The sequence below is a fragment of the Tenrec ecaudatus genome, chromosome 1 (genome assembly GCF_050624435.1).
Source record: "Tenrec ecaudatus isolate mTenEca1 chromosome 1, mTenEca1.hap1, whole genome shotgun sequence".
NCBI classification, from domain to species: Eukaryota; Metazoa; Chordata; class Mammalia; order Afrosoricida; family Tenrecidae; genus Tenrec; species Tenrec ecaudatus.
The window spans coordinates 212,923,388-212,951,099 of NC_134530.1; the positions used below are offsets into that span (position 1 = coordinate 212,923,388).

A 27,712-nucleotide genomic window follows, 5' to 3' on the forward strand; every position below is an offset into this window, starting at 1 on the left:
TGAGTCAAATATAGTGAAACAAAAAATTTTTGTCTAAAATATGCTCAAGATAAATTCAGCAGCAAGACGAAATTATCTTAAATATCAATAAATTTCACTCTAACATTATTTACTTGTGAAGTATCAATAAACAAAAAATATACTAACAACCAAAATTTTACATCACCTGTAAGCCCCATAAAGGTAGACTTCTGTTCACCCAAAAAATATGAGACCTGTGAAAAGAAAGATAACATTTCAGTATAAAAATATGAAAAATACATTCATTTCAAAAACTCAAATTTTCAAACTTCTAAATGACTCTGGAATAAATGAAATCAAGCATAAATTTAGAAATGCTAATAATGCTTCAGTTTCCTTTGAGCTGATGTTGAGTTCTATCCAGCAGAATTTACTTCATCTTTAGTCCCATGTTCATAAGGTGTAAAACTTAACAACACACTGCCATAATGTTGACTGCAGCTGCTGAGAACACCATGTGTACACAGGAGAACCTTTCCATAGGGTTTTGGGGCTGTGGCCTTCCTGAAGTATGGTGAAGGTCTTCTGGGGAGGCGGGAATTGCCAAACTTTAGCATATAAATTATTATAATAGGCCATCATTTAAAGAAATATAGCAGGTAAGCTAAATCTCAAACTTGTTACTAGTTAGCTTGTTATTTGAAAATTAAGGGCTCACCATGAGTCAGAATCAATTGGATGGAAGTGGTTTCAACTGATGAAATGTAAGAATTTGTTTTTTTTAACCTGAGAATATTTTAGTAGTACAAATTCAGAATTATAAATAAGCAGAATCAAGTCGGTAACTCAGATTGTAGATCAAAATAATATGTTATTTAGATTTTGATAAATCGTTAATATGCCAACAACAACCTCTGATTTGGTTTGCATAGAGCATAACGAAGAGTGAGCGCCCTTTAATACCCCTCAAATTATAGGATTTCTGAGGTTAAAATCTGACTACACACTGCAATAACTCCACGATTGTTCTAATTTTCCCCAGTTATCATTTTCAACTAGTCATACACTTATGTGCATCATTCATCGTAGAGATCATTCAAATGACGCCCAACCGAGGAATATACTCCACTTGGAAAAACACAGAAATAGGTACATTGTGTGACCAAACCCAACAATGTAAATTAAAACATGGGGGAAAAAGATACAAAATAAGCCCACTTAGTCATTAAACCAAAAACCAAAGACACTGCCCTGGACTTGATGCCAGCCCACAGGAGTCCTGCAGCACAGGGTGAAAGGGCCCCTGTGCATGTCCCTGGCTGTGGCTGTATGGCAGGAGGAAGCCGCACTTTCCTCCCCCAGGATGGCTGGGGTTCCAGCTAGGGCCTTGAAGATCTCAGGTCCCTTAGTAACCACCATGCCACCAGTGCGCCCCAGATGGCTCTTTAGAGCAACAGTCACACAAGTATTAATTGTATTTTAAACCTTTGGATATTGTCTTTTTGGTAATATGTGGAACAATAGCAAAGAACAATGACATCTCTTTAAAGTTTGCATTTAAAAAAGTCTTTGGAATCATTCAGAGACACTGGCTGGTATTTTAGAATAAATTGCACTGGAGTTCCAAAATATCCAATCTACTTGGCTAATATCGTCAGATGCTCCAATCCAAGTGTGATTTTTCTATACAAAACAAACCCTACTTCTGAATTTCACATTTTGGGAAATGGCACCAAATCCCAGTACATTAGGTTACATCACAACTTCAATCTCATCTTAGATATTTTCCTGTCCTGTTTTTCAAAATTGATGTCTTAAAAAATCTTACCGAGGGTTAGGGTTAGGGTTAGGGAAAAAAAGGAGAAAAATCTTACTGAGGCTCAAATCCAGCTATTTTAACCACCCCCAATATTTTCCAAATATTTCTCCAAACTTCAACCTCAATGATCCTTTCAAAATGCATTCATAGCACATTCTCCCACTACTAACTGCCTTCATACTTTTATTAGAATAGTGAACAAAATTATTTTAACAGGTATTCATTCTTCAGACTTGTAACAGATATTCTTCAGACTTGTTCAACTGTGTGAAACATGCTCCTTCCTACCACAATCCCTTTTGCATAGCCTTTCCTTTTCTAGAGAGTTCAACAAAACCTTTGAAACGAGAACATTTTTCGCACACCACACACTAACTACCAGTCACAATGGTTGTAACTTAGTTTGTTTTTGTAAAATACATCTTCAGTGGCTCCTCACCTAACTGCAAGTTTCCTAAGATTACGTCTTGTGTCTATTTTGCATCCTATTGTAGTGTCAACTTTTGTGGAGTTCATGCACTCAAGTTCTAAGCACGTAGGTAAAATGTCCATGCTGAATAACGGACACTCAAAATTCATGAGTCAGTGATGAAAATAAAAGAAACATATGACTGATGAGTTCGCATACACTATTTTCACCCTAAACCAACCTCCCTGCCACTGAGCCAATGTCGACTCCTAAAGACCCTCTAGCGCAGGCTAGAATGTCTATGTGGGGTTCAGAGTAGGAAGCCGAGTGTTTCTTCCACGGAGCAGGTAGCTGAGTGTTTCTTCCACGGAGTAGGTAGGGGTTTGAATAATTATCTTGCAGTTTGCAGCCCAGCATGCAACCACAGAGCCACCAGGGATCAGTCATATTTGAGAAATCAGACTAAAGAAGATATGTAACAGTAAATATGGGGATATGCACAGATTTCAAGATTAAAAATTAATCTGCTTATAAAAAAGGTATTGCATAAGAAAATACATAGCAATCCTATTTACAAAAAGAAGTTTGTGGCTAAAAAATCCATTACCTGGTCCCCATGGTTAACACAGCCTGGTGCTGGTACAATGATAGATCCATAGACCAATGTAAAAGAACAGAGGACTCATAAATAAATCTATGCACCAACTGACCTTCAGCAAAGAGTCAAAAACACTAAATGGGGAAGAGATGGTCTCTTCAACAAATGGTGGTGGAAGAAGTGGATCTCTTTCTTCAGAAGAATGAAACAGAACCCATACCTCACCTCCATATATAAAAATGAACTCAATATGGATCAAACACCTAAAGGTAAACCCTGGAGCTATAAAGATCACTGATGTGAAGACAGGAATAAACTGAAGGGCCCTAATGCTGGACATAGGCCTACTATCAAACAAAACAAGCAAACAAACACACACAGTAGAAGGCAAAATAGATGAGTTAAACATACAAACAAAATAGGCACTTATGGCCATAACACACAAAAAAGTCCTCAAAAAAGCAAAATGAGAACTTACAGAATGGGGGCAAAAAGTTTTGGCAGCAACAAAACAGACGGGGTACTAATCTCAAAAATCCATAGAAAACTAGAGCATTTCAACAAGGAAAAGAGGAACTATCTGACTATAGTTTTGGCAAAGGACATGAATAGACAGTACACCAAAGAAGACATCAACATGTTCAACCAACATACAAAGAGATGTTGGTGATCACTATCCATCTCTAGTAAATAAAAACAAAGATATCACCTTATTACAGGTAAAGTTCAAAAGTTGTACAGAGATAGGAACCTTTATACATTATGTATAATATTTAGAACTTTGATAATATGTTCATAACATTTATAAATTACTTAATCTGTTCAAAACACTGATAATATTTTAAAGCCAGCTATCAGGTCTTGGTGGAAAGGGACTTAGTGTTGACGATTTGAGACAACTAACACTAGAGGTCTTCCTATCCAACAAACAGCGGCTGTGACAGTGGTGGGTTCCATCAACACCAAAGCTTCCCTCTTTCGTTGGAATACAAGGTTAAATTTAAAATGACACTATCCAACCAGTTACTTCATTCCTTAGCCTTTCTGGGTAGGTATGATGGTGTGACTATTTCTACATGAGATCAGAATATGAAATGTGATTAAAAACTTTTGTCACTGGTTAGCCTAAAACTTTAACAAGTGCATGTACCTTCTACATGTTCTCCTCTTTTTGGATGTTTAATGTAAAGGACTTCGCACAACCACAAAGTAAAAGTGGCTTGCAAATAATACTGCCCTTATCGTGTGTGTGTGTGTGTGTGTGTGTGTGTGTGTATGACTCAGCTCAGCCCATTGAATAGTATTAGACTTTCCTTTTAAATTTATATTTTAAAATTTATATTTTGAATCACTTTTGGGCTACTTTATTTTACCTTGAAAAAAGCAAACTCTTTGTCATTGAGTTGTGTGTGTCTCATGGAGACATGAATGACAAGCTCAACTCTGCTCCCTAAGGTGTTCAATGATTGATTTGTGAGAAGCAGACCACCAAGCCGTTCCTTCAAGGCACCTCTAAGTGGACAGAATGGCCAACCTCTGGATCAGCACTAATTATATTAAAAGCAAACAAAATACGTAGGGGAAGATAATTGTATCTCAAAGTCTACCTTATGACAGCCTTTACTTTTAGTTACCAAGAACTTTCAGGAATCGAATGTCTTTAAATAGTTACCCCTACTAAAGAAGAAGATTATTAAAATTCTAATATCACCTGAGCACATTAGGCACTGATTTTAATCCAAATACCATAAAATGTAAGCACATTCATAGTCTTCTCATCTTTGTGTCTGCCAGTTGAGGTTAGAAATAATCATCACTTTGTCACTGTTAAAGGTGAGGAAGGAGACAAGCATGCTGTGCAGAGTGAGGAATGGACAGCACTGATAGCACTGTGGCCAGATTTCTCAGTATCATTTACAGGCTACATGATAGAGGTACACATCTTCAGTTAACACACTTAAATCATTTCCCGCAGACTGTGTACATCCAAGCCTGTCACATATACAGTTTTGCACCTTAAACAATAAGATTATTTTCATTTCCCTAGTTGCCCACTTAAATTTTTTCTTATTGGTCATGACTATAGGGAGAGATTTAAAAATAAGGCAAAGCAGCACAAAGTATCTGCAGGTTTGTCATGTCAGAGGCTATGGCGAAATAAATCCCTCTGCTGAATTAGACTCATTATTTTAAAATAAGGCCTTTGCCCATAAAGGCCACTCCTGTTTTTAATTAACCAATCTTGCACCGACAATGGGCACTGAACAGAACATTGCATTCAAATGGAGCCATAAGTTATTTTATTATGCTTTTAATTGCAGTAATCTGATTTTTCAAATATATATCCTCTATAATTATGGCTGAATATTCTTAGTAATATTGTATAGAAGTTAATTGTAGGAAACTTTGTTCTCCTAATGATTTCAGATAATATAATTTTATTCTGCCCTCACCCTGTAGTGCCCTCTTACTTTTTAAAGGATGCTATCATGCTACTTTTAATGGTTTTCAGACCTTTACAATGTACATATAATTTATAAATCAGCAAACTTTAAAAGCAATCATGGTTGGTTTTAAGAAGGATTTGTAAGTGAACCAATTTTATGAACACAGAGAAAAATGTAATATTCACTGACATATCTAGGCAGTGGCCTTCCATCATTCCAAAGTGTGCAATACAATCAATAAAACTGGCCAGCATGATTCCATCAATCCAACAGCGTTCACTGAATTACCAGATCCTATCAGAAATTTGAGAGCTCCAAGGCCCTTGCTGTCCTTGCTATAGAGAGAGAGGACAGAAATGTGACCAGGACCATTGTACTAGGTGTTGTGACGGAAGTATTCGGTGCTTTGCAGAAAGCATTCTTAACCCAGAGTGAAATTGAATTACAGGGAGTGATGTCGAGTAAAGGTTTCAGAGAAAATGCTAGTCAAGAAAGCGCTGTCATGAAGACTTGGAGTACTGTAGTGATAAACCTTCCCCCAACCACCACCACCAAATAAAAAGAGCAAGGAGGAGAAAGGCTAGATGACATATTTACAAAAATAAGCCAAATGTTGCAAAATTAAAGGGCAAGAGAGAGCGGTGTATGTCTAAGTAACTTCAAGTAAATCTCTTGTGGTGTAGAAGGCTGGAGAAGTGAGATAAACAAAAATTAAATTTTAGAAGACCTTCATTTGCTCATTTTTTAAATTCATTCACTTAAAATACCTTTTGGGTTTTTTTGTTTGTTTTGTTTTTTTAAAAAAGAACACCTTTTGAGTGCCTACTTTGTGACAGTCCTGAGTTTCAGAAAACTCACACTCAAAGAAGACATGTTCTGACACCAAGGGAATCCCAAGGAAAGCACACTGAAGTAACACGTGCACTATACTATGTATGAGTGAGGCACAGTGGAGAAAATTACAAGATGAAGAAGAAAAGAGAGTCCTCAGAAAAGATTGCAATTTTAAATGTGATGGTTACATAAAGACATTACCTAAATTACCATTTTGAATAAAGAGCTGAGATAATATGCCTTCTGCTACCTGCTGGAAGGAAATATGAGTAAAGTCCCCACAGTGGCAACATATTTGGCATGATCCGGACACAGACAGCTGGCCGGGTGGCTTCAGCAGAATACACAGGAGATGAGTAATAGGGGTGAAGCTAAAGAGGTGAGAGGAGTTCTCGTAAGCTACTGTAAGGCCACTTGTATTAGAGTTGGCCCTTGTAAAAGCCATGAATATATTTCAAATCTACTGGTTGTTACATTATAAAAAAACAGATGCTACAAACCCCAAGAAAGTTCTTCAAACTATTTAGGAAAGCAGCAGGATACCGGTCAATGCATGAAAAAATTCCACATAAGTCTTACATATCAGCAATGAGCAATCTGAAAGGAAAATTAAAATTTTTTAAATCTATTTAAAATAGCATGCAAAATAAAAAATACCTTGGGATTAATTTAACAAGAGAAATGAAATACCTGTACACAGAAAACAGTAACATATTACTGAAAGAAATAAAATGAGACATAAATAAATGAAAAGATATTCATTATGCTCATGGTTTAGAAGATATAACATTATCAAGATGTCAATACTATCTAACGCAACCTATATATATTCAATGAAATCCACATAAAAATTCCAATAGCCTCTTTTAAGAATTGGAAAACCAATCCTCATATTTGTATGGAATTATAAAGAATCCTAAATTGCCAATGAAATCTAGAAGAAAAAAAGTATGGGAAGACTTTCCATAGGATTTCTTGATTTAAATTGTATTCATAGGTAGAAAAATCCAGAGTCTGGTACGAATACAATGATAGACATGAGAACAAATAGAATAGATATCAGTGTATGATATACACATCTATGATCAATTAGACTGGAGTTCTAAATCTACCAAAAGAAGAGCAATGATGTCTTTAATAAATGGTGCATAGACAATTGGATATTCACCTGAAAATGTCAGACCCATGCCTCACATCATAAAGAAATACTATCTAAAAAGAACAGAAGCCTTAGACGTCTATAACAGCTTTCAGATATAGCACAGGAAACACAAACAACCAAAATGAAACAATTAAGTAAGACTTCATCAAAATGAACAATTCCGGTACAATAGACTTTGTGAATGAAGTGAAGGGACAATTCTCCACACTGTGAGAACATTGGGGGACTGGGCGGTGCCACCAGTTTCCAACCAGCTACTAACTTACAGAGTGTTCGAGCAGCACCAGGGAGGAAAGATCTAGCGGTCTGCTTCCATGAAGACAATACCCAAGAAAATCTTATGACGTGGCCTACTCTTCAAGAACTAGAGGAATCAGGATGAACTCAAAAGAACCCATGGAAGGTAACAAGAAAAAAGGCAAAGAAACTGAAAAAATGGGCAAATTAATCTGAATGGTCATCTCATCAAAGATAAATATAAATGGCCAACGAACATGTGAGCAGATACTTGGTACCATTATATATTTTGGAGATGTAAATTGAAACCATAATGGACCAGCACACTCCACAAAGATGGCTAAGACTTTTAAAATAAGGAAAGTGACACATACACTGGTGGAGGAATATGAAATGGTAAAGCCACTATGTAAAACAATTTAGATACAAATTTAAGGAGATATAAAGCAACAATGCAACATGTGTATCGATGTTCATTGAAGCACAATTTACAGTAGTGAAAAGGTGAAACCAGCCCCCAAACCCAGCAACGGATGTGGCATAAAAGGCAATGGAATAGGCCTCTGCCATGAAGAGTATTGAAGTCCTGACATGTGCCTCAACATGGGTGAACCTTGAAAATATGCTGACTGACATAAGTCCATCACAAAAGGACAAACATTGACTTGATCTCACTAATAGGAAATACACAGAATAGCAAAATAGAGGCAGATCAGAATTTAATAGTAGTTGGCAAGGATAAGAGGAAAAAGGAATGGGAAAATTGTTTAGAAAACACTGAATTTTTGTTTATGAAGATAGAAAATTTGCAAACAACAGCGATGATAGTTGAATAACATGATTGATGTAATTGATCTCATTAAATTCTATATGTGAAAAATATTGAGTTGGCAAGGGAAATGCCATACATAATTTTTATAAATAAAAAGAATAAATTAAAGAAAAGCAAAGGGACCCCTGGTGTGCAGTGGTTACATGTTGGGCTGCTAACCACAAGGTCAGCTGTTCAAACCCAACAGCCAATCTCTGGGAGAAAGATGAGGCTTTCTAATTCTGCAAACAGTCACCATCTCAGAAACCCATGGCGGCTGTTCTGCCCTGCCCTACAGGTTCACGATGAGTCTGAATTGACTTGATGGCAGTGAGTTTGCTTTGAGCTTGTTTGCTTTGTTTGGGGTTTTTTGTTTGTTTGCGTGCTTGTTTTTAGATAGCTATTGCAATAATCTGATGAGGGAAGAAGGTGGCTTGCAGCGAGGTAAGGTATATATTGACTGTATCTTGAAGGTAGAAATCATAGAAATCCCTAGTGGATCTGAATATGCTGAGTGACAGGTGAGCAATCTGTCACTGAGCCGTTAAGAGCACAGAATAAGTCAATTGGAGTAAAAGATCTTGAATGTTGTAGATTTAAAATGTCTACTAGAAATTCAAGTAGAAAAGTTGAAAATTCCGTTGGAGCTCAGTGATGTGGGAAGGTTTCCAGTAGCCAGAGAAAAACATATAAAAGACATAGAAAGAAGACTTCCAGCAAAATGGTATACTAGCCAGGCAGACCTCCCATGCTCTGTGAAACAGAAATGGATGGTAATCCTCAAACCCTGGAATTCAAAATAAAGGGTAGAGAAGTAGATAAATTTTGAACCAAGTGAAGAAGTGGAATAAAAATGATTAACAAAGGGACAATGAGAATGGAGAAATCTCAGCTGGCCTAATACAGTGTGGTCCTTTTGAACTTTTTGCCGGCAGAATTTCAATCAAGGTATCCAGTGCATACGACAAGGGTAATGTTTGAATTCCAACATTGATAAATAAAGCCTGAGGTTTCAAAGGCTTGTGAGCAGCTAATGAAGGTACAATGATTAGTCTCTCTTCTTTCAAAGCAAAGGAGAGCAAATACAAATGGAAGCAATGAGCCATATGGACTAATGAACCAAAAGAACTTCCACGTCCAAGACCGGTAGAAGACAGAAAGAACTAGATTGGAACTAACAGGGCTGACCACTGTGAAAGCAATTATATTAGTTTGACCTTGGTTTGAAGTGGCGAAAAATGTGGAGGAAAAACCCCTCAAAATCATACTAAAAATATAGGTTACTGCACTGATAGAAACGCCGAGATTATGACTCTGAGTCGCCCTTCAGGCCTAGATTTGAACTCACCCCACGATTACATTTTCAACCCAATAATAAATAACTAGGCGTAGAGGGTGAATAGCAACTCTAGTAAGTATGACCTCCCAAGACTAAACAGTGATTTGAGAAGTAAAGGGAAGCTTTTGACAACTGAGAAAGTTCAGAAAACAAGACGTATTGGGAAAGAAAGAGGAATGAAAAAGGAAACAAACAGAAAGCGGCATAACTGATGTCATATTTTGAGGATTAATTACAATTAATGACACACACAAAGCAATGCAGGGATTGTTGACTGAAAGACAGGTATTCTCTGTGAGCCCATGTCCAATGGGAAATGGAATATTTTCAAACAAGTTTGCATCATCTGGCTCTGGTTCTACAACGAATGCATAAGTGCTTCACAGCTCTCCAAAAGGCTGGCAGTTCACACCCATGGCAACTTGACTCCATGCAGGTTGCAGCCAAGGAAACACTAGCAGGTAAATTCATTGTTTCCCACAACCTAGCCTAGAGTCAGAATCAACTCATTGGTACTGAACAGCAAGAACCAGAAAATAGATCACAATCCTGAGAATTTCAGGCCACGATGGTGAAACATTTGGCTGCTAATCAGTTCAGCGATTCAAACCCACCATCAGCTCCACAGCCTGCTTTCATAAAAACAAAACAAAACAAAAAAAACAGCTTTGGAAACCCTGTGAGGCATTTCTACTAGAATGGACTTGACTGCAGAATTTTTTTAATTTGCTTCTTCCTATGTAAAGTGAGAATAATTAGATTAAATGCACTCTAAAGATAAGACTACATATAAAGCAACCAGCCTAATGATTAATACATATAGTTCCCCATTATATTTGGTTTCACTTTCCATGGTTCAGTTACCTGCCATCAATTGTGGCCTCTAAGCAATGAATGGGAAATTTTGGAAATAAACCATTCATCAGATTTCAGTTCCAGCTATTCTGTGTAGCATAATGAAATCTGGCAATCAAGAAATGAATCATTCCTTTGTCCAATGTACCCAAACTGTGTATACGATCCACCAGTTCTCAGAACAATTATCTAGGCATCGCAGTGCATACACACACACACACACACACACACACAACTCTTTTTTAGTTAACAATAGCCCCAAAGCTTTAGAGCAGTGATGCTAACGATTCAGTTATGACAAAGAGAAATCCCGTGAAGCCCTGAAGAGGAAGTGTGAGAACTCTCAACTTAATGAACAATTGTATGTTGAAGAGGCTAAGATCTATGATAAGAACAAATATTTTACATGACTGTTATTATAGTATACTGTTATCATTGCTCTATTATTATTCACACTTACTGATTTCTTTCTGCTCCTAAATTATAGATTAAGCTTTATTATAGGTATGCATGTATTAAAAAAGACATCGAGAATATAAGATTTGAGGTTTCAAATATCCACTGGGGCTCTTAGAGAATGGGGGATCCCAAACTATCCAATGTTATTACAAGTTAAAAGTTACCACACAATGGAAAATATTCCTTTTCATTCTTATAGCTTCACTTCTAATAAAGTAGCTCAAACACATATATTCAATAAAAATATGATGACATCTATAATTATAACTCATAGAATAAATGTCACCAATAGTCAACAAATTCACTTTTTGGTACTTTATTTATCCCTAATCGCCTTAATAATTATGAAATAATTTTATCAAAATAACCGATGTTTAACTAATTTATTTAAATATATTATGATCTCACATTACATTTTACGTTGCTTTCATTCTTTTAATTTTCCAAGGCTGACATATATATAAAGAAATTAGGCAACATATTTAAGTTTTCTACCCTGCACATTTTTCTAAAATTTAGAATCCTGGGCAGATCCTGGATAATTGTATGTAAAAATCATCAGATCTTTTCAGCAAAAGGGAGCTTAAAAAGCAACTTCCAAAAATTAAAAGAATCCAATTTAATGAAAGCAATTTGATCATGAATTGGGGGTGGGGACAGGAATACATTCGATTCGAACAACAAATGGAACCACAAAGATCGAGCCTGAGACTTCAAATAAAAGACATTTCAGTACGTGCTGGTCTGCCTCCATTCAGGAGAAATCGCTCAAGCATAACTGCAAATGCCTACAAAACTGACACCAAGTGGAGGAAACCATTTGGGACTAAATGTAAACAAAGAACAGAAAATCTTTCGGGTTTTTTAAGAGATTGACCCATTTTAAACAACAATTGCTTATGTTTCCTTGTATGTATTCATTGCAGCCTTATTCACAATAACTAAAAGGTGGAAACAACCCAAGGGCTTGTGACCAGATGAATGGTTAAACAGTGGAATGTACCTCCACTTTAAAGAGAAATGAAGTCTTGATATATACTACAACACGGAATGCCCCACACTCTGTGAATTAAGTCGTTCATCAAAAAGATGTATTAATGTATGAGCTCACTTATATGAAACGGCAAAACAAAAACAAAGAAAGCCCAAACTCCCATCGAGTTGATTCCCACTCAGCACCCCTGGAGGAAGGGTAGATTTCCCCCTGTGGATTTCTGACACTAACTCTTGGTGGGAGTACAAAGCCTTGTCCTGTAGATGCAACATGACGCAATGTCAACTCAATGGCAGTGAGTTTGGTTTCGGTTTGTTTCTACCTCTAGTTCAGTGATAGTGCCTGGGTCTTAATAGCTTACCCATGGCCTTGCAGTTGGTATTTATTCTCCTGAAACAGCAGAAAAAGGAGGCCAATAAATCAAAAAGGAACCAGAACTGCATGTCTCATTGCCTCCATGAATTACTACTTCCACTGCCATAAGGTCAGAAGAACATGATAGTACCCAGCTACCTTAGTCAACACCGTCATAAAAGTTTCAATCAACAGATTCTAATCCAAAAGACAAAAAAATGTACAATAGAATTTAAAAATCTTATAGGACGTAAACTTACTGGATTCACTGCATTGGTGAAACTGACACATTTATTTCCTGGAGATAATTGTTAACACGAATCATAATTATACAGCTTAATTCCATTAAACAGTGGTTTGATGTACTAATAAAGAGTGTTCACCTTGAGCTCTGAGCTAATTTTTTTAAATTATCTGTATTAGAACAAAATGACTATAATAACTCCTAAAAAATGGTGGAATTTTAGGAAGCAGACAGCCCAAGTTAATGATGGTCAATGAATATGAACACAGACAGCGAGAATAACGACACAACGCAAAAGTGTGGCACTCTCATTGAACTTTGTCTTAAAAAATGATGAATGGTGAAATAGTTTATTACGCATTTCCACCAAAAATATTAGCAGTAAGTACTTAGAATGTTTAGATTAGCAATAAAGATTTATGATTTGGTGTCCAGTACTAGCATTACACCAACAGATAAACATTAAGAGATAAAAGTTTAGAAATGTTCATGTATTACCTGAGAGCAAGATTAATTAATTTTTTGGCAAAAATCTAAAAGATCCTTAATACATTGAATTCAATATAGCATAGTTACAGTTCTCTTAAAATTAAACGGTGAAGATTACAGAAAGATGTCTTACCATTCATTTCCTTGTGAAGGGGTTTCTAGCAGCACTCGGATTATGTACAATAAACAGCTTAATAATTTCAGCGAAAAATTGAACAGACGTATTCTTAAACCTTTAAACAAACAACAAGAATTCAATTTTTATTTGAAGTTACCTCACAAAAGACTAAAAATATGGTCAAGAGTATTAAATTTGAGCACAGCACTTTAATTTTTTTCAGGAAGTACAATATTGTAATTCTCTAAACATTCTGAAGTCCTAGATAGCTGAATTTTAATCAGCTGAATATTAAAACCATGAGTGAGTTTAACAGAATAGATGAACTACAAATAATAACAAATATTATACCACAAGGTAGTCTAGATTTTTGTATTCAGAAGTGACAAAATTCATGTCCAATAAAATTATGTAAAATTAGTTTTAAATTTTTTAAATTCTTAATAAATCATTTCATTGGGACTCTTGCAGCTCTAATGGCAATCCATACATTAATTGTATCAAGCTCTTTTGTACATGTTTCCATCATCATTTCTAAAATATTTTCTGTCTGTTGAGCCCTTGGTATCAGCTCCTCTTTTTCTCCTTCTTCCTCCACCCTTGCCCCATCATGAACCCTTGATAAGTTATTATTTTCATATCTAACACATCCGCTATCTCCCTGCACATCTGTTTTATGTCCAGCAAGGGCGAAGGGGGAGGGGAACGTCAATCGTTGCAATCCGTTCCCCGTTTCGCCCCATTCTCCCCCACATTCTCCCTACCCTCATGGTGATCCTACTCCCTTTACTGTTTCTGAGGGTTTTATCTGTCCTGGATTCTGTGTGTCAAGAGCTCTTATCTATAACAGTGTACATGTTCCAGTCTAGCCATATTTATAAGGTAGAACTGAGGACATGATAGTGGGCAGTAAGTAGCATTAAAGAATTAAAGTTGTGTGATTAATTGGTGCTAGACTGCACCCTAGCTGACTCCTTCCTTTCTTGTGACCCTTCTGTGAGGGGATGTTCAATTGTCTAAAGATGGGCTTTGTGTCTCCACTCAAACCCCCATTGTTTGCATCTATATATTTGTTTGTTTGGGGTCTTCTTGTGCCTGATACCTGATCCTGTGGACACCTCGTGATCACATAGACTGGTTGCTTCTTCCATGTGGTCTTTGTTGCTTCCCTGCTAGATGGCTACTTGTTTAATTTCAAGCTATTAAGATCCCAGATGCTATGTCTTTTAATAGCCTGGCACCATCAGCTTTCTTCACCACATTAACTAATGTACCCATTTTGACTTAGTGATCCTATCAGGAAGGTGAGTGTGACAGAAGGCCAGTTTATTAGAACAAAGTGTTCTTGCATTGAGGGAGTGCTTGAGTTGAGGCCCAATGTCCACCTGCTACCTTAATCCTTAACATTTGAATACATGAACATTTACCTACAGCCCTATCTTTCTGTAGTAATATGTTTGCATATGTACATGCCTATATTTATATACTTATAAATGTCTTTTGCCTCCTATCTCTTTCTTCTATTTCTTTTTACTCTCCTCCTGTGCCACAATCATGTTCAACCTTCATTCGGTTCTCAGTAATTACTCTCGGCTACAATGCATTTGATCAAACCCCACCAGGTATTCTACACCATCCTTCTCGTCGATTGTAGATCTCATGTCTATCTATGTAAAATAGACAGGATAAGCAATCTCAAGGAGAAAACTATGAGGCTGATAGCTCCAGGGGGTTATGGGAAAGGAAGAGGTGGGGGAAAGGGGATGAGGGAGTCAACAAATTTAAAATATTTTAATATTCATTCATCTGTAAATGAATTTAAACTAGTTAGAAGATTTGACTGTTAAAATTCACAGGATAAGTTGTAAATAGTGTACTTTCAGAGCACCATATCTATTTAATTACACAGAGATCACAGCATATGGTAAGGCACACACATACACACACAAGCACACAGTAGAGAGAAACACATACAAAATCACATGTGTGTGTTTTCTCCCCCATTTTAAGGTGAACGGGTTAAACATGATATTCACTCTAAGATATCGTAGTGATATCTTAAAGTTCTTGTTAGAATTAAGACTACCACAGCCATGAAAGTAAATCACTGTTAACCAATGTGTTAGTGATGAAAAAGAGGACAAAGAGGAGCAATTACCATTGAGCAAAACATGCTTAGCACCTGATTAATAGAAGTATTACCCTTTATTCAATTATCAGGGGGTATCTGATTCATGCATTGTGAATTAAATCTTAAGGAAAGTCTTATCTCTCGTATTAATAATGTAATATGGAAATGAAATACCACTTTGAAAATGTTCAGCTATATGTGAGTGTTCTTGGGGTAACATTTCTTAGTAGCAAAACCCAAAAGCTTGTTATGCTTGTGTTTTTTTGTTTAGAGGTGTTTTTGCCCCTAAACTTTCTTATTAAAATGCTAGATATAGTTTATAGGTCTGCTTCTTAGTGTAGTCTTCTGTTCAATTATAAATAAAATTGTTCTGGGTTTCCATAAGCACGTCTCCTCAAAGGACTGGTTAGTTCAAACTGGCTGCAGGTGACTTATTAGAATAATGCTTCTGCCTTTTCCTGGTCTAGAGAAATAGTATTGAAATCAGGAAAATGATTCAGATAGTGAAGTTCTTATAGGTAATGTCTATTAGTAATTCCTTGGCAATTCTAAACAACCTGGTTTGAAATACTGAAGCCAATATGTCACTGAGAACCTCTTCGGTTATACCTTAAATGCTAATAAATTTCCTATAGCCAGGATGTCCATACCTTCTCATGATTCGGGCTTTTCCTTCCAAGCTCTGCTGATTCTCAAAAGGGTTAGGGGTTTGAATCTCCACCAATTATTTGATCCATACCAATAGCTTAAAATCTACACCCATCTATTCCAGTTCTTGCTGACGTTGTAAGCAGTGATTATATAAAAAGTTACACATGGACTTTTCATATTCTTTAAAAATATGTGATAATATGAAAAGTAGTAAGTATCACTGACACATTGATATAACTAGCCAAGTTTCTGTTCTCCTACAGTACCAATATCCCCAAATTATTAGGTGATGAGATGCTTAGAAGTCTGAGTCTCACCCCACACTTCCTAAATAAAAGGATGAGGGAATCTGTGCATTTCAGAGCACACGCACGGTCTAGTTCTCCTTCTCAGGCACGAGTGGGAGCCACCTAACACTCTCCCACCAAATCAGTAAATTATGCCAAGCTGTGGTCAGCCAGAATCACCAGGGCTTTTCCTCACAAAATGCATTGGGTATCCGCAGCAATTCAAGCAGTGCAACTCCCAGTTAGTGGTGCTTTTTATTTTTACCCCTTAATATTTCTACTAACACAACTCACTAAGAAGTCTACTTCTTAACATGGAATTTGGGAAATTTTTGAAAGTGTTCAAGATACTCAACCACCAGATGATCTGCTATAATTTTCTAAAATATTACCGCCTGGCAGATGAAATTAACAATAATATTCTTGATAAAGAGGTCCTAATGGCACAGTAGTTAAACACTGGCTTATTAACCTAAAGGGCAACAACTCAAACTCACTAGTGGCTCATAAGAGAAAAAATATGACACTCTAGGAAATACTGTGGAGCATTTCCATTCGGCCATGTGTGGTTTCTGTCAGACAGAAAGGCCTCAAAGGTACACAACATTGTTTTATATAAAATATAATTTCTGCAAAAGAAAGACACACACAGTTGGACGTTTTTGAAGTAAGTATATGTAAAATTACATAGAAAAGGGGAATGAAATTAATGACTTACTTGATCTCTGGTTTTTAATGAAAAATAACTTTAGTCTTTCTTTAAATGTGTTCTCATTCATATAGAATTCAACTTGTACCCTGAAAACAGAAACAAAAAAACTATGTAAGCTTATGAGTTCCAACACAAAAATATTTTTTTACAAATTATTAACTATAAACTTATTTTGTACCTTTGTCTGTTATCAAAAACTAAAATATAAGAAATAGAAATAATAGATTTTGTTTAACATATAAGTGAATTACTCAGCAAAATAAGGGACAAGTGAATAAATTTTTTTTCTTGGTGAGAAACCATTTTTAAAAAATATAGTCATATATCATATCATATATGTGAATCAGTAAAGGAGTGACTCATCATGGCTAAATTCAATAAAGAAGATATAAAGATATAAAGCAGATAATTCAATAAAATGGATGAATTTAATTCATTTTAAAATTTTATAGTGTAAAAACCATCTCTGACATAATGGGGCATTTGGCATAAAGAATATGTTTAAAAGAATAATTGGAAAAATAATGGTGCGTGTTGAGTTGTTAGGAATCATGATAAGGAATTTTATTTACCAAATAGTCTGGAATCCATTCATTATTGCTTAGGGTTCCAAAAAGAGGTAAGACAGCATCTTAATGTTTGTATAAATAAGAAAGATTTGACTTCATTTGCATTTTATTGGCCTGAATATAAAAAAGTTGATGATATAATGTATTTTTGCAGACATAAACATTGAGAAAAAGTGGAAGAGAAAATTATTGATATAAGGGTACTCATGTAATAGAGAAATACTTCATTACTATATTCTTTCGACTATGCTATATAGTAAATAAGGCAGAAAAGTCATTCTAAAATGCAATCTCATGTTATGAAAGTAAAAGGGATTTTTCCATCTATTTCAACTCAAGTTGAATGTTATGCCTTCTAAAAACATGTTCTCCAAATTTTAATTTTACCCTTTAAAACATTTCCACCCACAAATAATTCTGATTGATTCTTATCATTTCCTTATTTTAATCTTTTGGGTTTTTTTTCTCCCACTTGATATGAAAAGAACAGACAGAAAGCAAAACCTTCTTTAGTTACTCATTTCTCCAGAAAGAAACTTAAAAATTACAAAGTCATCCAGAAGAACAATTCTACGCACAAGCCTGTGTACATGCACTTCCCCATATGCACAGAAACAAACCTACACACACACACACATACACACTCACATAAACTCCCAACATAGGTGAACCCACATCCTCATGTGCACACGCAAATCTCCATTAGTATCCTGGAAAAAACCTTTATTGGATCTGTTTCTCTGGTTTATCAAATGAGAAGTCATTTTACCTCAAATGAAAGACTGTAATGCTGAGATTATGCTAAATTAGTTTAAATTTGTTATTGATGCAAAAGCAAACGAGAGGACATATGGTTATTACATAAATAATCCAGTCAAGACTATGCAGATTTGTTTCCAAGAGTTGAAAAATTCATAAGAATATGATTTAATTCTTTAGATAATATCTGAAGTCAGACAGAATCTGCAATACAGGTGTGTTATTGAAATAAAATGAAAAGTTCTAAAGCCTAATTAAAACCTTAACTATGGTAGTTTGTATAACAAATAGATGAGGCTATATAGCAAGCAGCTATTAGATTTAAACACTAATGGCAGGTAGGACTGTGAAGCTATTTTGTAGATGTTGTTAACACCAAAACTCAGTTGATTTCTGTTACTTCTTTTAGCCATTTGCCTTCTCTTTATTGACACTTTATTATAGAAATCAACTCTAGGTCACCATTAAAAAAATAGGAAAATTAAAAGCAGTGCAAACCGCAATATGCATGGGAAACCTGAGAAGTGCCTGCTTCATCTGCCCATTGATTAGTGACTCTAGATCAGGTTTGCATTTTTTCCCAAAGATCCATACCTAACTCTGGTAACAATTGTTTACCAGATTATCTACTAACATGGAAGTCTCTGAGTGAATAATGAAATAAAAGTACGATCCACTTTTCATCCTGTAAGTGTACTTTTGTCACTCCATCCTCCAGGAAATCTCTACGGGTCACGTAAACTTTATGGCCAAAGTAACCGGATTTTACCTGCCTCAGAGTTCTCCTCAAGGCATTGCACATCTACTTTTTGCTCTGTTAGATAGTTTCCAATTTTGTCCACCTAATTAATTTTTATAGTTTTGATACTAAATTTCTCAGTCTTTAGCAGGCAACATTGTATAGGGAGCTAGGGATTAATTCTGAGGATACCTGGCAGTAGTTTTTGTATTTAAAAAAAAGTTTAAGTAATGTATCTTCTTAAAAATTTCCCAGCAACTATATCTGACAGATGACAGATTAGATAGATAGATAGACAGATGGAAGATAATGTAACATTGCTTTAAAATATATGAATGCCACTGGAGATTCCCTCATAGAGGGGTTTAGGAGAGGAGATGGGTCAGTCAGGGTGCGAGGTAGTTCCGATGAAGTACACAGCTTTCCCCCAGATCCTGGATGCTTCCTCCCCCCAACTACCATGATCCGAATTCTACCTTGCAGGACTGAATAGGGTAGAGGTTGTACACTGGTGCATACGGAGGCTGGAGGCACAGGGAATCCAGGGTGGATGATACCTTCAGGACCAGGGGTGTGAGGGGCGATGCTGGAAGAGTGGAGGGTGAGTGGGTTGGAAAGGGAGAACTGATTGCAAGGATCCACATGTGACCTCCTCCCTGGGAGATGGGCAGCAGAGAAGGGGGGGAGGGAGACCCCGGATAGGGCAAGATATGACAAAATAACAATGTATAAATTACCAAGGGTGATTGAGGGAGGGTGGAGTGGGGAGGGAGGGGGAAAAAAAAAGAGGACCTGATGCAAAGGGCTTGGGTGGAGAGCAAATGCTTTGAGAATGATTGGGGCAGGGAATGTGCGGATGTGCTTTATACAATTGATGTATGTATATGTATGAATTGTGATAAGAGTTGTATGAGCACCTAATAAAATGTAAAAAAAGAAAAAATAAATAAGCTGTAAAAAATATATATGAATGTGTGTATTCAGATGTGTATGTATGAGTGTGGATGGTGTGATGTAATGGTAATGAGAAAATCATCCGTAAGTGCTAATCATCAGCAATTACCTTCTATGATAAACGCTGAGAGCCCCTGGAAAAACACATTCACTTTCCTGTCTCTCTTTCTTAATCTCGACTTGCAGGTAGTTGGAAATGCACACTCTGGTGGTTTCCATGGTAAACACATTATAAAGCCACCCAGGAGCACTTTTGTAGTCAGTTAGAAAGCCTATGCCCTCATGCACAATGCTCATTTGCAAGACCTGCTTTGGAACTTCCCTATGTTATGTAAAATAATTAAAGCCACCCCAATTGACTTAGAGCTAACATTGGGGAACACAAAACAAAGTTCATCCAAAGATACCTGTTTTTCTATCTTTATATAGCAAGTTATTTTAGTGCCCAGACACTCAGAAAGAAATAAAATTAAATATTTCTAAGAATGGGTTATTTATTTCCTCTTTTCTGTGAAATATGTGATAAGGAGAAGCAAATCTCCATATCAAAAGCTGGTAATTAATTACCTTTGGGAATGACTACACACCGTTCTCTCCTTCACACACACACAAAAGATCGCATGCTTCAAGTACAGTTCCCTTTATTCTATCGCATCTTCGCTTTCTATCACACATACACACACACACTAAAGCCCCCCTACAGGAAGATAAAATACATATTTTCATATGAATATGTAAATATACATACCTACTGGAAATATACAGCTGTATAACATGTACATAAGGTTCTCAGACTTATACGTTTACATACAATAACTACAGGAAGCACAACTCTGCCATAAACCTCACAGCTTCCCAATCAGAGCAATTAACAGCTCCCATTTCTTCTGTTACATACAAGTCTGCAAGAAAAACTTAAAATACATCCCGGCATCTTTATTCCATTTGGAATATTCCAGCAACCATTAGTTTGAGAACTTTGAAGGAAAGTGAGGTGAAGTTAGTGAAACTCAGAATTTGGTTCTATGGCAAAGCACAATTTGAAGGAAAATAAGTGTGTGAAGGAGCCCTGCTGGCAGAATATGTTACCCAAAGGGTTATTCAGCACAAGATCAGCAGTTCAAACCCACAGCCACTCTGAGAGAGGAAGATGAGACTTTCTGCTCGCATGAAGCAGCCTTGTAACCCTAACGGGCAATTTGACTCTGTCCTACAAGGCTGTGATGTCAGATTAGAAGTGAAGAGTTTGGGGTTTGTGGAGAGGGAAGCATTGAGTCTCAAAACATTTGACTACATTGGACAGAGCTAATTCTTAGTATTAAAGTGAAAATCCCATGAAGACCTTCACATACAGTGCAGGGTGCACTTTCACAATTTAGACAGAAAAATGCTTACTTCCCACTTGCCATCAAATGTGAAACCAGCTCTCCACACCTTCTCTTCCATTTTGCACTCCATAAGGAGAGGACATAATTTGGTTAAAGGCAGTGCTCAATGGAAAACAGAGGTTAGGCGCTGAAGGAAGTGGTACCTTGACCACAGCAGTTTCTTGTTTATTAAAACAATTTTCACTATTGTAAATTATAATGTCTTTTAAAAATCACATGTCTACCCCACTTATGCGATGACCTTGGAAGTATATTTTTTAAATGTTCTTTTTTTAGTAGCAAGAATAACTTTATTTTTGGATTTGCTTGAATGCTGGAAAATAATTTGTATGTCATTCAGATTCTGAGTTGAAGTTAGCTATGAACTATAACATCTAGAGTAATCCCTATTTTTTAAAAAACATTTTATTAGGGACTCATACAACTCTTATCACAATCCATACATACATCAATTGTATAAAGCACATCTGTACATTCTTTGCCCTCATCTTTTTCAAAGCATTTGCTCTCCACTTAAGCCCTTTGCATCAAGTCCTCTTCTTTCCCCTCCCTTCCCATGCCCCCCTCCCTCATGCGCCCTTGATAATTTATAAATTATTATTTCGTCATATCTTGCCCTGTCCGGCGTCTCCCTTCACCCCCTTTTCTGTTGTCCGTCCCCCAGGGAGGAGGTCATATGTAGATCCTTGTAATCGGTTTCCTCTTTCCAAGCCACTCTCCCTCTACCCTCCCTGTATCGCCCCTCACATCCCTGGTCTGGAGATATCATCCGCCCTGGATTCCCTGTGCTTCCAGCTCCTATCTGCACCAGTGTACATCCTCTGCTCTATCCAGACTTGCAATGTAGAATTCGGATCATGGTAGTTGGGGGGGGGGAGGGGGGCAATTAGGAACTGGAGAAAAGCTGTATTCTTCATCAGTGCTACATCGCACCCTATCTGACTCATCTCCTCCCCTAGCAGAGTGGAGACCCAAAGCCCATTTGTCGGCCTCTGGAGATCCCCATTTTTAAATGTTGTATCACAAATGCACATTAATTAATAAACTCCTCTGTGTCAACATGACTAGGGTCAAACTGTGGAGCACACATTGTCAATGTGACCTAATTGATCACTCCACCAAACAAGGCACATATAGGTGTTTATTCAGAAAAGTCCTGCAAATCCATTCATTGTAAACAATAGTCTCTGTCTTGGCAAAGAGATCACTTATCCAATATTAGCATACTCATAGAGACTTATCTGAATGGCCTCGGGTGAGGTATCTGTTCATGTCCTTTGCTTACCTTACAATTGATTTATTTGTCTTTTTGTTGTTAACTTTTTTCAATATTTAAGAAATTAGACCTTTAATGGGTATGTCATTTCTGAAGACATTTTCCTCCTCTCTGTTTTGTAGTTTTACTTTTTGTAAAATTTTTTGATAACCACAATGTTTTGATTTTTGAAATCCCAATTACCTAATTTAACTTGTTATGTATTCTAATAATTTCCTTTTTGTTTTCTTTTTCCTCCAGGAACCATACAATTTCATGTTAAATATTCAGATCTTTGGTCTATTTCAAGCTAGTTTCCCTGTAATGTGAAAGATATGTCTGGTTTCACTTTTCTCCAAGTGGTGATCCATTTTTGGCAGTGTCATTTACTAAAGAGCCTATTTCTTTATCATTGAATGGATTTGGGCCCTTTCAAAAATAGCTGTTCACAAATGGATGACTTTGTTTCTGGGTTCTCAACTCTATCCCACTATGTGGCTCTGTACCTACCATTAAACGCATACCAAGCTGCTTCATATATGCTGTCTGTATAGTGTCTTTTGATATTAAGGAATGTGAGGGCCAACTGTTTTATTGCTAAGTAATGCTTTGGCAATTCAGGTCCTGCTTCCTTTCCACATATAATTGACCATGAGTTTTTGCACTATAGTAATGGATGCTGTTAGATTTGTATTGGGATTGCATCGTAGCAATAGATCACCCTATGTAGTATTTACATTTTCACTATATTATCTTACAATCAATGACATTTTGGTTCACCATCTATTGAAGTAGGTCACTCTTAATCACCAATGACACTGTTTTGTAGTTTTGGAAACATAAACACCTGTTTGATTTATAAATATTTTACCATTGGGGGGAGGAGGCTACTGTAAATGTTGCTTCTTTGACTTCATTTTTGGAATTCTCATTGTTAGTAGAAGGAAAAGCAATTGAGTATTCTGTATTAATTTTGTACAAAGCCACACTACTGAATTTCTTCATCAGCATAGGCAGTTTTCTTTCATCAACTCAAAATTATTTACCAAAAATTTTGTCCATACCACTTGTCACCATGTTCCACAACTCGATAAATGATTTTGACTTATCCTTTCTGACACATTGCTTAATTTTACCTGTTTACTAAATTTGAATAACTTAGTTTGATTTTATTGAAAAGTTCTCAGGTAATATTTCTGTTGGTTAAATAACTGCTCCATAAATACTTTCTTTGTTTTGTATATAAAAACTGAGCATTAATCAAAAATCATTATTTTAATACATATATGTTATTCTACTCTACTAATATGCAGCACTTATTCACCAATACCATTCACTATTACAAATAAACTTATAAAAACTTATATATAAGTATAAATATTCTGAACTTGAAACACATTAAAATATTCTTAAATATAAGTACATATGCCAACTAACATTGCAATAATATAAATATCTGGTTAAAACACACTCGCCAACTGAGTAATCAAAAGAAAAAAACTTTTTCAACACTGTGGTAGTGAGATGATTTTATGTCAACTTGAAGATGTATGGAATTGCTGGGGTAGAATCCAACCAACCAATCAGGACACAGCTTGATAATGCCCCTCTCCCCTCTCTCTGCCCCACCTAACTCCCTGCATGCTAGACCTCTGCCATGATGCCTATGTGCTACTGGTGCCTGACCACACTCTATCACGTTTCCACCAACTCTGGATCCACATGACTCTGCCTGTGGTCTTTCTGCAGTTTGTGTCATTGCATGTAGCCACATGAGTCTGAAGAAGGACTTATGGACTAGTATTAGATTTATGGACTTTCGGTAAATGGGTTTGGGTGCCTTCTTGATAAGTAGCATTTTTCACAATAGTTTTTGTTGACATACAATTCACCAGTAATACAATTCGACAGTTTAATCACATCAAGCAGTGTTATGCAACCATCACTACAACCAGCTTTAGAACATTTTCCTCAATCCTGCTTTCATCATCATTAGCTCCCCATTTCTTCCAACCTCTCTACCAATCCCCCAATGAACCATGATTTCAGTTCTTGTCTCTATAGATTTACCTGCTCTGCATTTCATGTACAGAAAAAAGGCTAAAAACAAAGTAGACGAAAACCCCAATCAAAAAATCAGAAAATATCAAAATGAGTACACAGTTAAATGGATCATAAGGAAGATGAGCTACTAGGGTGCTAAATTTTAACCTGTCTACAACAGTCCACTTTCCAATGCACTCTGCATGTCAGCAGGGCTATTCCCATCCCTGTCCATGGTCAGAAGGGGATACCTCAGGGGCTTCATCCATGCGTATTGCCCCTTCAGTTTTTAAAGAAAATTGAGACATCTTTAAAACATGTCAAGGGGGAGATCAAATGATATTGTATTACATTTTAATTAATTCTTGATATAAAGTTATTTCTTAAATATGGATGAGTGTCACTGGATTTGTTTCTCCAGTCAACCCCGCCTAATACACACACACACACACACACACACACACACACAATCCTAAAATGTATAGGACAGGACAGAACTGCCCCGTGGGAATCCATGACAGAAGACCCAGTGGTTTCAAACTTAACTTTGGGGTGAGCAGCCCAACACAGGGCTCATTATGCCACCAGGCCTTTAATGTACTTTCCTTAAATTCACCAAGAAGATAACTAATGATGTATATAAGATTAAAATGAGAAAAATCATTTGGGAAAATAATTCACTGTCATTTTCTGTCTGAAAGATTACTCAAAACTTAGAAATAAGTATGTCAGATTACTTAATCTTTCCGTTCAGTGTTGACTCTTTCAGTTTTTCACACTATATCACCACTCCCTCAATTTTATTAAATTGGCACTCTATGATGATTTAATATTATTGCGTATAAGCCTGTATAGACCTGTCTAACAAATGAGATAATTCCAAGATTTATGCTTAAGGCTCGCTTCAATTTTTTTCAGATGGTCTAATACAACAATCTTATGCTAACATTGCTTAATACCTAGCTTCCTACATACTGTATAGATTAGTTTTAACGTCTTACTGTTTCTTTAATTAACAAGTTGTATAACATTTTTGACAAGTTTTCACATACTATTTACATGAGGGACATGTTTTTTAGCCTTTTGAAAACATTATTTTGACATTTCTGTGTAAATTACTAGGCATATGTTTCTTATTAATTGCTAGTATAATTTAAGTGAACCTTGGTGTTATATTGATTAAGCACCGGGGACCACAAGCAACTCATACAACTGGGCTTTCTATGACCTGAAACAGTGAGAGTCTTGGAAACCCACAGAGGCTCGCTATGACTCAGCATTGACTCGATAACTGTGAGTAAAAGTATGTATGATTTTAATCGGTGCGATGGCCTTAAAATGCAAATTATTTATATTAATAAATAAACCACAATCCAAAAAATTCCTATATAGGTCACATAGAATTTTTATGGGATTTTCTAAGTTAATTCTTTTTGTTTTTCTTTTATAAAACAAATAATTTTATTGGGGTCTCTTACAACATTACATACATCAACTGGTCTTTTTTTAGGGGCTCATTGATTATTTTGAGTTTTTATTAGGGCCTCATGCAACTGTTATCACAATCCATACATACATCAATTGTGTAAAGCACATCTGTACATTCATTGGCTTCATCATTCTCAAAACATCTGTTCTCCACCTAAGCCCCTAGCATCAACTCCCCATTTTCCCCCTCCCTCCCCACTTCCTCCTCCCTCATGAACCCTTGATACTTTAAAAATTATTATTTTTTCATATCTTTCCCTCTCTGACGTCTGCCTTCACCTACTTTTCTGTTGTCCATGCCCCAGGGAGGAGGTCACATGTAGATCCTTGTAATTGGTTACCCCTTTTCAACCCACCCTCCTTCCACCCTCCCAGTTTCGCCACTCACACCACTGGTCCTGAAGGGAACATCCACCCTGTATTCCCTGTTTTTCCAATTCCTATCTGTACCAGTGTACATCCTCTGGTCTAGACAGATTTGTAAGGTAGAACTGGGATCATGATAGTGGGGGAAAAGAAGCATTTAGGAACTCGAGGAAAGTTGTGTATGTAGGCATTGCTATATCGCACCCTAGTTCATCTCCTCCCCTAGACCCTTTTGTAATGGGATATCCCGTGGCCTACAAATGGGCGTTGGGTCTCCACTTCGCACCCACCCGCCCCTGATCATTCTCTATGATATGATTTTTTTTGTTCTGATGATGCCTGATACCTGATTCCTTCAACACGTGTGATCGCACAGGCTGGTGTGCTTCTTCCATGTGGGCTTTGTTGCTGCTGAGCAGACTGGACTGGAAAACACACCTAAAGGCCAACAAACAGTCCTTTAACTAACTACAAGCTTTTCTTTCTTGTTTTTTTGTCATTGGTTTGTTTTTGTGGTTTTGTTGTATATTGTTGCTTGGTTTTCCTCTGTCTTGTTTTTGTGTTATTATCTCTGAAGGTGGCTGGATGAACAATCTGGAGAAGAAAAGAATGGGGCTGACAGTCCCGGGGAGCAAGGAAGAGGGGGAGGCATGGGGGGAAGTTAGTGGTGTTAACAAACCCAGGGACAAGGGAGCAACAAGTGACCCAAATCGGTGGTCAGGCGGGTGTAGGAGGCCAGGTAGGGCATGATCAAGGGTAATGTAACCAAGAGGAATTGCTGAAACCCAAATGAAGACTGAGCATGTTAGAGGGACAAAATGAAAGTCCAAGGAAATAGAGAAAAGAGCTGGGAGACAAGGGGCATTTAGAGAGGTCTAAATAAAGGCATGCACATATGCAAATATATTTATATATGAGGACAGGGAAATAGATCTATGTGCATATATTTGTAGGTTTAGAATTAAGATAGCAGAAGGACACTGGGCCTCTACTCAAGTACTCCCTCAAAGCAAGAATATTTTCTTCTATTAAATTGGCATTGTATGATGCTCACCTTCCTGACACAACTGCTGAAGACAAAGCGGGTGCATAAGCAAATGTGGTGAAGAAAGCTGATGGTGCCCGACTATCAAAACATACAGTGTCTGGGGTCTTAAAGTTAATTCTTTAAAGGATAAATTATCACACTTGGACAGACTCTTCAGAAGGTTAAAGAATGGACAATACCCCTATCTGATTA

At 36.7% G+C, this 27,712-nt stretch overlaps 1 protein-coding gene across 1 annotated transcript in view; it reads right to left on the reverse strand.

Moving 5' to 3' along the window:
• The window catches only part of KCNT2 (potassium sodium-activated channel subfamily T member 2), a 486,995-nt gene that overhangs the window by 327,515 nt on the left and 131,768 nt on the right, over positions 1 to 27,712 (reverse strand). Inside the window, exons 2-4 of the mRNA XM_075540516.1 lie at positions 16,918 to 16,997; positions 13,146 to 13,245; positions 167 to 215 (exon numbers count right to left, since the gene is read on the reverse strand). Of these exons, the coding sequence (XP_075396631.1) occupies positions 167 to 215; positions 13,146 to 13,245; positions 16,918 to 16,997 (229 nt within the window). The remainder of the gene's footprint in view (positions 1 to 166; positions 216 to 13,145; positions 13,246 to 16,917; positions 16,998 to 27,712) is intronic.